The following is a 12,090-nucleotide window of genomic DNA, read 5'->3' as shown; positions in this document are numbered from 1 at the left end:
TATCTGGGGTGCGTCCCCCAGAGAGTCGCGTCCCCAGGACGCAAATTGCTGACACGTCCGGTTGTTTGCTGTTGCAAATAGGTCTGTGTTGGGGTGGCCCCATTTGCTGAACACTTCCTGGAGTACTCTCCCATTCAGATGCAACTCCTAATTGTCGCCAGCTAGGCGACTGAGTCGGTCTGCTTCCAGGTTGGATTCTCCCGGAAGGTAAACGGTCGCGATCCACACCTTGTGACTGATGGTCATTTCCCAGATTTCCAGGGCGAACAAGCACAGCTGCAGGGATCTGGTGCCCCCCCACCCTCCCGGTTTGTTTATATAGTACACGCAGGCCGTGTTGTCTGTTTGAATGCACACAGATCTGCCCTTGGTGGTAGGGAGAAAGGAAATGAGGGCCAACCAGATTGCCATATGTTCCAGCCAGTTGATGTGATTCTGTTGGTCGGTCTGGGTACAGAGCCCATGAACCGAGTGTGTTCCCACAATGGCTTCCCACCCATTGAGGGAAGAGTCTGTGGTAATGGTTTACTCTATGGGGGGGAGGGGTGTATGGAACCACCAGGAGGCATGCTGCCAAAATGCCCAGAAGGTGTCGATACCACCAGCGCGTGGTGATTGATCTGCTACCAAAATGGGAGACGACAGTCCGAATTGCTGTAACCTTGTACCCTCTGCTGCTTTGTGTCTCACAACAGGCCCAGAAACACTAGCGTCTGTGTAGGGGTGAGCTGAGATTTTTGGTAGTTGAATGAAAATCCCAGATTAAATAGGGTAGCAATGAGCTTGTCTGCTGAGTCTTGAACCTGCTCTGGAGAAGTACCCCTGACTAGCCAGTCGTCGAGGTACGGGCAGACATGCAGCCCCTCCAACCTGAGGAGAGCCGCCACCCCATTCATGAGCCTTGTGAAGGCACTCAGAGCTGAATTTAACCCAAAAGGCAGAAACTTGTTCTGGAAATGCCAGCCCATGACCCCGGAACCTGAGGAAGGCCCAGTGAGGCTGCACAATGGGAACGTGGAGATCAGCTCCCTTCAGGTCCAGGGAACATGTCCAGTCTCCCCCACACAGTGTCTCATCAATGAGCGCTGGTGTCACCATCTTGAACTTCTGCAGGGGTAGGTAAAGATTCAGGGAAGACATATCCAACCCCATTCGCTGGCCCGCCTGGTTCTTCTGGATAACAAAGATGCAGGAGTAAAAGCCCTGCCCCTGCTGGGAGGGGGGGGACCTGCTCTACCGCTTCACTCTCAACAAGGGAGTGAATCTCCGCTAGGAGTGACGGTGTGCCGATCTGTGGGAGGGGAGGGGTACTCAGAGGGGGAGAAGGAAGAGGTAGCTGGAAGCCCCAGGACACCACTGAGATGACCCATGTGTCTGCGAATATTGCCCGCCAAGCCTGACTGCAGGGCCATCCTGCCCCCAGCTGGTCAGAGGCTGATGAAGAGGAGGGGGACCTGCTCTGTTAGCCATGTTGATGTGGCCTGCGGAAGCCTCCATAATGGTCTGAGCCACGAGTTTAGCCTCAGCTAGGCCTGCTTTGAATGAGGCTTGCTTGTCCTTAGGGATATCAGGCAGAAAGTTTGCGATTTCCCTCCACAGGCGTTGATTAGCCGCAGTGAGGATGGCATCTGTGTTCGCCTGCCTGAGGTGCAGCCCGGCATTTGAGTAGACCTTCTTGCTATATGACGAGAGTCATATGGCCTCCTTGTTCAAGAGGGCTGCCGTGGCAGTACTAGATTAAGTCTGGGGCTTGGCATACATGGATGCTGCAGCGATAACTGATAAGAGGTTGCGGGAGCGTAGAGAGCAGTATGCTGTCCCCCCCTTTGCCTGTCTGAACCTAGCATCCAGCTTTTTGTTGAACGGTTGTGTGGAGTGGGGCTTGAGCCAGCCCTTTTTGGCCAAAGCCTCTGCATCCTTGTGTAGGGGGATGCCCGACCTTGGCCCCGTCCCTGATGCTCAGGACCTCTGCTCAAGACCTCTGCCAGAACTCCTGCTTCAGGGAGCTTGTTCTGCGGCTGGGGGATGCCCAGGTATTCTGACAGGCCTGCAATCCTGTTGTGGAAGGCTTTTCAGGGGAGTGTCCTGCTACTCCTCGTCTGTGTCCTGCTGGTCCTCTGCCCCCGGGGGTGGCACCAGTCACCTTTCGGGGCTCCTCCGTGGTGGGGTTCCGCACCTGCACCGGAGCTGCTGGTGCCTCAGGGATGGGCTGCTGCAGCGGTGGAGACGGGGGGGGGGGGCATGGGCAGTGTTATCGTGGGTTGCACCCGGGAACCCGCCGGCTACAGGTGCACATGCTCAAAGCGCAGACAAGATGGTGGTGGCTCGAGAAAAGATGGTGGTGGCTCGAGACAAAATGGCGGCAGCTCGAGACAAAATGGCCACCACTCCCGATCAGCAAAGGCAATCAGCAAAGGCGGGAAGCCTTGCAGGCAAGTGCTTAGGCCTGTCAGCCCGGCGATCAACAAAAGATTTTTGCTCCTAGGACCGACTGACTGGGTACCACTGATGCCCGTCACCTCGTCCACGTCGTACCCCAACATCTCGGGTTCCAGGTACAGTGACACCATGTACGGAAAAGGGCTGGGGAGGCAGCTGGCATATTCCCATGCAGGATCCCACACAGTCAGCCTGGAAGGACAGCTTTTTTTTTTTTACATGCGCCAGGGACAAACTAGGGCACCGGTTGACGGTGTTCCCAAATCTGTCATAGAAAAAGAAAAGATAAGGTTCCGGGGAAACCACGTGGAATTACGAGGTTTGAGACCTCTCCCAGGAGCGCTGGTGGAGCGGTCTGTTCCCATCGACGTGGAAAAGGGGACTGAGGTGTGGCACCGGTGGGTGGGGTTAAGTGAGCCCACACTTCCAAGCCTTGCCCGTGTGAACCAAATTTAAAGGGGAAATGTCTTTCTGGTGGAAAAAAGGTTCCATTCCCGTCCCTCGCGAGCAACGCCCATACAGGATGGTGGAAAGGGGACGGACGTAGGAGTAGGCCCTTCCCAGCCAGATGGGGATGTTGCAAACTAAATAAAGCAGCTTCGGAAGGGCCACCATCTTAAGCAGTGTGATACGGGCGAACATCGAAATCGGGAATCCAGCCCATAAAGACAGCTTCACGGTTGATTGATACAGGTATGATTCATGGTTATCCGCATATAATGAACAGTGATTTCATGAAACCAAAACCCCCAGATACCTAAAGTGAAGGGGGGCCCAACAATCCAAGCCCAACCAATTGCCCAGTAGCAGGTGTAAGGGGGGAAAAGTTCTGACTTGGCATTGTTAATCTTATACCCCGAGATTTGCTCAAAGTCATGCACATCTTCCATGATCGGGCTCAGACTGTGTTCAGGGTCGCAAACATAAATGTATAACACAATGAAACGGGGGGCTGACCCGAAATCATAATTCCTCTATGCCCATGGGATTCCCAAACCAACGCAGCCAGCAGCTCAATCGTGAGCGCGAACAATAAGGGGGAGAGAGAGGGCATACTAGTCTGGTGCCTCTTCCTAATGGGAAAGGGGCTGACGTGGTCAGATTAGTATGAACACAGGCCATTGGGTCGGAGAATAAAAACTTTACACATCGCAAGTAATGGGGACCAATTGCACAGCGACTAAGAACCTGGAACAAGTAGCGCCAAGAGAATTAATCAAAAGCTTTTTCAGAGTCCAAGGACGCCACCGCAGCTCTAGCCGGCGGGCTAACCTGCGCCATTACGTCTAACATTATAGGCAGAGGATCTGGTAGGGTGAAACCAGACTGGTCTGTGTGCACTAAAAGAGGCATGTGTGGGAGCAATCGGGGGGCCAAGACCATAGCAAATATTTTTACGCCAGAGTTAATCAAGGACAGCGGCCTATATGACGCCACGCCCAGGGTAGGTCCATTAAGTTTCAATAATACGGATATAATGCCACGTCCTGGGTAGGTCCATTAAGTTTCAATAATACGGATATAATGGCCTCACGCATCCATCAGGGAAATACACCCGTCGTCAGACTTTTAAAAACCAGGGGCCCGGTCCTGCAGAAATTCTTTGTAAACTTGATCTCTAATCCATCTGCTAGCGATTGAATTACCTCCACCACCTCCTCAATTGTGATAGGCTGCTAAGCCAATGGCCCCCTCCGCCGACAATACTGGCAGAGTAATGCCCGATAAGTGATATCAGTGTCAAACGCACCACCACGAGTAGAATATCCTTTTGAGTAGAAATTAGCAAACGTGTTGTTAATATCCTCTTCCTTCACAAGCACCAAACTCTCTGGTCCCGCTATATTGGTGATAGGCTGCCGAGTCCTCTCCACTCTAGAGACCTACCTGCTTTGTTTCCCTCACTGTACCGCCTTGCCCTGATGGGGAAGGTCGTGTGCAGGACCTCTCGGTCTTCCAGTTTGTGGAATTGCACCAGCAGTCCCTGAATCTGACCCAAAACTGCCCCATCTTGAGTTCTGCCATTTTCATTTCAAGGTCCTTCACCCTATTCTCTACTGTGTTTAATTCCTTCCTGATAGCTCGAAGACACCTTAAATGACTCACAGAGTGTACAATACAATGCTACTGACCCCTCATTTAGTTAAAAGAACTCAGCTATGTCCTTGCATAGCCCTTCAACTACAAATGAGTGCTTCGATACTGCTGGGGGCATCCTCCAAAGTAGACGCGGTCTAAGGCACTGCCCGAGCACGAAGGATAAAGTCACTGTGGAGTGATCCGAGAGTGTGGGGTGAATGTAACATTTCTGGACCATCGAGAGCAATTCCATGACCCAGAGTCATGGACTGAGGAATAGAAGGTAAATTCCTTCTCCTGCGGATACAGTACTCACATATAAAAACAGTTGATGCAAGGTCTGGGCAGTTCTGGACAATGCCCTGGGGTTGGTAGTAGTTTTATCAAGTTGATGATCCAGGATCATTTGACACTTGGTTATAAAACTCAGGGTCATCTATATTTGGCACGTAGTTATTCACCAAGATGAATGGGTTACCTGCCAAAACACCCTGCACTATGACATAGCGGCACATCGGGTCAACACTCCTACCGGAGACCCTAAACCCAGGGAATGGTGTATTAGAGTTAGGACACCCGCGACTGTGTGGCGTAGTCTGTATAGTACTGTTATGGGCCCCAGTTGCACGCAAATGCCTCATGCACTTTCCCTACCGCATGTGTTTCTTGTAACATTAAGACCCTGGGTCTGTGTCAATCAATGTGTGAGGACCTTCCTGGCCTTGACAGGGTTATTCAAACCCCACACATTCCATGTCAATAGTTAGCAAGTGCTCACCCAAATTTGTTCCGTCATATAAAGTTGTCCTTCTTGACCATCCAACATTTTAACTTTTGAACCCCCTTCCCCAACCCACCAACCACTTCCCTCACCATCCATCCCAACTTGACAGTGTATTCTCCAACATCTTTCCCACATAACATCAAGGAGCGCTATGCGAACCGCTTTGCGAACCACAACTTTATCTTGATATTATAAAGGCAAACAGCATAGCGCCCAGTAAGGCACAACACAACAAAATTCCTGACCAGTGGCGTGGCTATCTCAGGCCTCAGTATATAGAAATAGATCAGTCACCTGGTGCGGTTCGCCTCAATGCACCGTCTCGATGCACCGTCTCCCGAGGCGGTGGACGGACTTTGCCCGTTCGGCACAGGGATAGAACTCTCAATGTAGGCTATGGCCTACTCCTGCGTTTCAAAAAAATGCGCCCGCCCTCCATGGTGGATACATAGTTTAGCTGGGAACATCATGATGTACTGCACTTGCCGTTCACGAAAGACATCGTCGTAAGTCCTCCTGGCCGGCTGCACACCTGCTGAGAAATCCGGATAGAAATGTGCCCTTGCTGACTCGTATTGGAGGGTTCCCTTCTCCCGCACTAGTTTAAGTACAAGATCACAGTCCCAATAATTTAAGAGCCTGGCAACGATAGTGCGCGGTGGAGCCCCAGGTTTCAGAGTCGGGCGAGCGAGCGGTGTGCCCTCTCCACCAGGAAATGCAAGGAAAATTGCTCCTCCCCAAAGATGGAGTGCAATAGGGCCTCAACGAAGGGATCTATGGGGCCATAGACTGACTTCGCAGGCATCCCAACAATTGTAATGTTGTTGTGGCAGGAACGGAATTCAAGATCGCCACATTTCAGCTGGACCACCATAAGCTCCTCCTTGATGGTCTGCAGTTCTCGGCCAAGCTCCTCTACTGTATCCTCCATGTCCCCCACTCTTGTCTCAACCACGGTAATTGGCCGCTTTCCTTATTCAATTTGGTGTGGAAGGAGTTAATAGATACAACATCATTGAGCTTAGTGTTCACTGTTGCAAACCCGACTTGCAGGGCCGTCATATATGGGTCTATATTGGGGACATTGGGTTGGACCCCATCCGGCAAAGGCGAGGTGTCGTCACACATCCCTGCGTTCCTATGAGGGGTATCTGTGAAGAAGTCCATGGAGCCCTTACAGTGTTTACCACTGCCCTTGGTCATGTTAGAAGGGATCTAGGGTCACACAAGGGGGGATAAATGCAGTATCGGGGTTACCCACCTCACAATTTGCACAGGACCACCAATGCTCCGTCAGGGGTTAATCTCCCCCACCAGTCAGCTACTACTTGGGTTTCAACTTTAGTCTCCGATTGCACTCTCCCAGCATCAGCAGGGGTTGCTGCGCCAGTCTCATTACCACTGAGCCCATCCCTCCAGATCTCAGCTCAGGACCCTGCGCAGGCAATGCCTCGACATGGCTCAACTCCAAAGCCCCTATTCTGAAGAGGCACTTCCCCGTACTATGTGCACAGCACCACGTGTGATAACTGATCCCGACCCCTACCCCACGCCCCCCTATGCTGAGCCCCAGCGGGGACATCAGACCAGCTCCTGTTTTTGCCTTCCAAGTGTTAGGGCACACACCAGCAGCGCAGCACCGCCCGGGAAGAGGACACTGCACTTCCCAGTTGCCACCCAACCCACGTGGCTGCAGCTCCGATCTTCGCATCTCAAGGCAAGCTTATTAGCTGAACAGCAGGGGATCCATCTTCTCCAGGCTCCCTCTGCGCTCGGCAGTGATAAGATTCTCCTGACTGTCCGTGTCCCGGCGTATAACGGTTCGCTGGTACTGTAGCTCCAGCGCGTCCAAGCCGCAGATACTGTTAGTCACCAGTGCTCAGCTGTTCCGAGGCCGATTGACCTGAACTTTAGTTTCTTTTCCCCTGCCACCATCGGGGAAAGGATTTTGTAGTTGGTTCAGTTAAGCATGCCAAAATGACATGATATTTGCTGAAACAATTTTGCTGGATGCCGCTCAGGCAGCCATTACCGTTGCTGCTCAGCAGCGCCCCCCAGCCCCCAAGTACACATGTATCTTTGAAGGTGTATGCATAACTAGGTACAAAGAAATAATTACTAACACATTTCTGTTTCCCTGCTTACAAAATACTCTCATTGGGAATTGAATTTACATTTCTACTCCCTAAAAAATCATTTACTCCCAGCTTTAAAAATAGGGAGTAAAATACTCCCATTTCAAAATCTTAGCACTGGTCTTCGCTTCTTGGAATAGGGGAGGATAACAAATTTCCCTGGCTAGGATTTTCCTGTCCTCTAAGGAGGGAGTCACCCCCAGTGAGTGGCCCTGTCCCCTAAGGGGAGGTTAAGCTTAGCGGGCTGACCTTACAAACACACAAAATGGAGCGCTACCTTTTGGGGAGAGAGGACGAATTCCCTGGATCCGTCACAGTGCCCGCTTCGGTTGAGCAGCACTCAGTTACTGCAGGGTTCGACACTGAGGGCAGGTGTGAGCTATTTAGCTCCTGCTTGTAGACTAGAGGAGCCTGGTTAGCTTGACAACAACAGCTACCAAGTGCTACCTTTGGCTCCCCAAGCCAACTGATGCTGAACAAACAAAATTATGTGAATTTAACTCTCCATTTGGGATGATCTATAAATAAAAATTAGGACAATCTATAAAACATTTAAAGTTTAAAAGGGCAATAAATAATGGCCAATAAATAATGGCTAACGGTTTCAGTTAGCATCTTTTGTGGGAGTTAGATATGCAGAACGCTACGCACTAGCTCCTAGTTCCCCGGTGGTAGCTACTGGTCAATATGAGATACCGGCAAATTAGTCCTATACTCCCTCATCTTGCACCCTTTTAAGTATACTCTAATAAAGGTAATTTAACACAATTGTTTGTACGTTAATGGTCACGTAGCACTTTGGGACAGTGCTTAGGACTCAAATGTCAATATGACCTTTTTTTTGCAGCTTCCATTCATTGGCATCAGTCAAAAGAGCTCTATGTGAATTCACTGCACTATAAAACATTGTACTTGTGAATGATGTTCTTTTTCACCCACTAAAGAGAACTGCCAACTTATTCTTATACAGTTATACAAAACAGCGCTGGTCTAAGAATATGGGTAAGTGTTCTATAGTATGAGAAAAAGAACACCAATCTCCTGTGCAATTCTCATACTCCGTCATCAGCCACAAAGGGCTCCCAAATAAAGAAAAACTTTATTCAGCACAAAGCTACATTGTACCTTTAAAAAACAGTTGCATTCTTGATAGGGAGGCCTTGATGTTTAGGGATTCGTGGCCAATCACAGGTGCAGAATTAATCATAAAGCTGTTCTACCAGCTCATGCTCATGAAATGTGTTCCATGTGTAGTCCTCCCTTCAGTTCAATTTAGTTTCATTGCATTTAAGTTGGAGCAAATAACAATTAGTAAACATCAGAATAATCTTTTCTATTGTTGTGCTATCATTTTCAGTCTCCCTGCTTATCGACTGGCCCGTCCTTCGCTCAATCTATAAACTCTTCTGTTTGTTTGCTACTTCATTTATCTCCCTACAACTCCATTCTTTCTGCTCTACTCCATTGGCTCTCCTTTGACTCTCAGTTGCTTCATAGTTTTCACTGTATTGTCTTCAAATGCCTCAATGGTCTTGCTCCATTTTACCTCTCCTCATTTCTTTTTATTCCCTCCTTCACTAAGAATAGTGAAAGTGAGTGTAGTGGAAGGGTGAGCACGGCACGATACCCCTGAGTGTGGGAAAAGAGGGGCATTGTAATGCAGAGTGCGAGAGTAGTAGAAGTGCGTAGAGAGGAAAGTAGTAGGATAGAGTGGGAGAGACACAGTAGTGCAGAGAAGGGAGAGTAGGAGTAATACAAAGGAGTGAGTAGTAATTTGAAGGAGGGAGTAGTAGTGTGAAGGAGTGAGTAGTCAGACTGGAGAGAAGGTAGTAACATCAGAGGTTGGAGAGAGGTAGTAGAAGGACAAAAAGACATTAGAGGAATATAAGAGATGCAGGAAGGAGAAGGTGGGCAGAGCTGGACTGAGTAAAGTGGGGGAGGAGGACAGTAATCAGGAGATACAGTGGGGCTTGAAGATCTAATGGCAGCACCATACACCACCCTTTGGAACCAACCACTGGTAGTCGAGGACCAGCTTATGAATTCCCTGAGGGAGCATAAACAGACAAAGCCTTAGGTAACCCGCCAATGTCTTTGAGAAACAACCATGGTCAATTGTGCCCCCAAACTATCAACCGGACAAGCAGGCCGGGTGGACTTTCTAAAACGGTGAAGAGTTAACTCCCATCAATATAATATGGGACAAGCCTGACAAGCCTCAGTGGAAGAACAAGTCCTGTTCTCTCAGGTCTCTGTCCCAATTTCTTCTAGTAACCTCTCGTCACCCCCTGTGCTTTATCTCGCTTTCGCTCTTTTCTCTCTTAGCCTATAAAACCTGGAACGCTCTCTCTTTTTCTATCCATTCTAGTTCTTGTTTCACCACTTTTAAGTTTTGCCTAAAGGACCATCTGCCCTCTGCATTATCCAGTTGCCCTTGATGTGCCTCCAATATGTTGTACCGTTTTATAATCTTGCTCAGCGCTTTGGCATAAAGCGCTGCAAAAACAAAATACAAATCTAACAGGCCAGAATATTACACAGCATCGTAATCTACTGTGCAGCACAAACAGAATAAAATCATGATTACCAAAAATGAAACAATACAAATGTAAGAGAAAAGAGGGAACTTAACATGCTACTAAGTGAGGTCCTTGTAGAAGCAAAATGAAAGTTCATGAAGAATACATTTTGCAGCGCGAGATCAAAGGGGCACATGGGAGACTAGGGAGATTGTGGTTTCTGAGAATGGTTGTTAAAGGGGGGTTTATAGTTAGGCTGCTTATTGCATGTTGTAACCGGATATTTATACCACACACTTTCCTCTCCCTGTTCCTCCCCATCCCCACTGCAACAAACACCAATAAATGAATAAACATAGAAGGTGTGTTTGAACAAGATTAGCCAAAGTTCTTCCCTAAAATAGCTTGTGGTCTACTGTGGCCCACATCTTAGTCAGAAGCCAGATCAAGAGGAATGGGGCAGCCACACTGAAGAACGAATTCATGTAACATTAGGAGCAACTGTTCTCTGGGTAGAAACCGTGGGAAGGGGTTTACCATGTAAAGATTTGAGTAGAATGGGGCAGATATAAAAGCAATACCACGGCTTCCATAACTGTGGAAGAGTCAGTTGCACATCAGACAGAGCAGAACAAAAGCGACATTAAGTCCTTGATAGAGCAGCAACATGGCCTAATGTCCAAACTCTTTTCATTTCAGCATGCGGGTCGTATATATGAAACACTTAATGTCATTTAATTCTCTTAATTTGTGTATATTGCAGGTAAAGGTTTTTTCTGATGCGTTGCATTGAGAGTCTAAGAGTTTGTAAATGTACAGAGTAATGTTTTATAATTTTGATTTCAGAGCAATCTAGAACCCTAGGAAATAGCCATTTGGGCCGATTTGATTTCCCCCAAAAATTTACTGATACGCAGTGACATTTTAACAAGTATCAGGGGCATCTGGAACACTTACCCAATCTGGGATCAACATAGATACGTTGTTCCAATAGAACATTTATTAACTTATTTTGAAAAAAGTAGTAATTTGGCGGAGGCAATCCATTCCTTTTACACTTCAACATAAGTGTGTCTAAGCAGCTAAATTTGGATAATTTACACTGCCGGATGCAAGTGTAAAAAGGCAAAAGGCAGAATTCAAGCGTGTACACCACCAGGCAGTGCTTACTTTCAATTGCAAGCGCCGCTTACCAGGGCAAGCGGCGCTCACAATTGAACGCTCTCCGACATGCTGGAATGTCAGGGAGCCTTTAATTTTCATTTGTGAACACTACTAAGCCATGTGCACATGGCACGCAACATTTACAATGTGTCCCTGTGCTGTCTGCTGCTGTATGCTGGTGCATGAAGCTGGCGGACCCATGGGGAGCTCTAGCATTTGTAAGGCGGAGAGGGAGGAGTTTGCACGCACATTGTTTTCCGCCCCTCCTCTCCGCCATACAAAAGATTGAAAAAATTGGGGGGTAACATTAATGGAAAGCGTAAAAGCAAGGCTTTTATGCTTCTCATGAACTTTACGCTCCCATTGAACATGAGCCTTTTAACATATAGAACATTTGGGGTAAGGTGTACTAATGTTCAGTTGTGTTTTGCATACATTTATCAATTTCTGTATAGGTTGTCCTATAGAAGGAAAATGAACTTCTAAAAAGTGACAAGATTTAGGCTGCGATTACATGCAAGTCACAGAAGAATCAGTCTGAATGCATGCTAAAACTGACTCAGTAAAAAAAAAAAAAAAGGTTTTTTGTACAGTGGAAAGCTTAAGCTGCAATAACGTTTATGAACTGGAAAGCAAATTGCAGATTGGCATTTGATAGGTTTAGCCAAGGCTACAGTTACTGTGACTTGCCTGAAATGCTGGCACCTTCTGTACTTTCTCCTTCTCTCGAACTCCCAGCTCTTGAGCAGTCCTCTTGGTTGAATGTGAGTGAAAGACCAGGGTTATCAGCTGGATGCCCTGTAGACGGAAGAACGGCAGCAGAGTAAAATTGTTTGTTTGCGAGTACACAACACCTATGGCACCAAACCACAGCAAATAATAAATACATTGACCCTCAGCTCCCCCTAAAAATTAGAGTTATTGCTTAAACTATTGTACAATTAGCTTGAAATAAGGCACATAATGTACT

At 48.1% G+C, this 12,090-nt stretch overlaps 1 protein-coding gene across 1 annotated transcript in view; it reads right to left on the bottom strand.

Moving 5' to 3' along the window:
• The window catches only part of LOC138567558 (uncharacterized), a 1,087,151-nt gene that overhangs the window by 654,060 nt on the left and 421,001 nt on the right, over window positions 1-12,090 (bottom strand). The window contains exon 4 of the mRNA XM_069645895.1: window positions 11,807-11,918. Coding sequence (XP_069501996.1) covers window positions 11,807-11,918 — 112 coding nt within the window. The remainder of the gene's footprint in view (window positions 1-11,806; window positions 11,919-12,090) is intronic.

Source organism: Ambystoma mexicanum, chromosome 2p (assembly GCF_040938575.1).
Source record: "Ambystoma mexicanum isolate Mex_15411 chromosome 2p, UKY_AmexF1_1, whole genome shotgun sequence".
In the NCBI taxonomy this organism is placed as follows: Eukaryota; Metazoa; Chordata; class Amphibia; order Caudata; family Ambystomatidae; genus Ambystoma; species Ambystoma mexicanum.
Note: the sequence above shows the minus strand (reverse complement) of the source record. Positions and strands in the feature narration are given on the sequence as shown.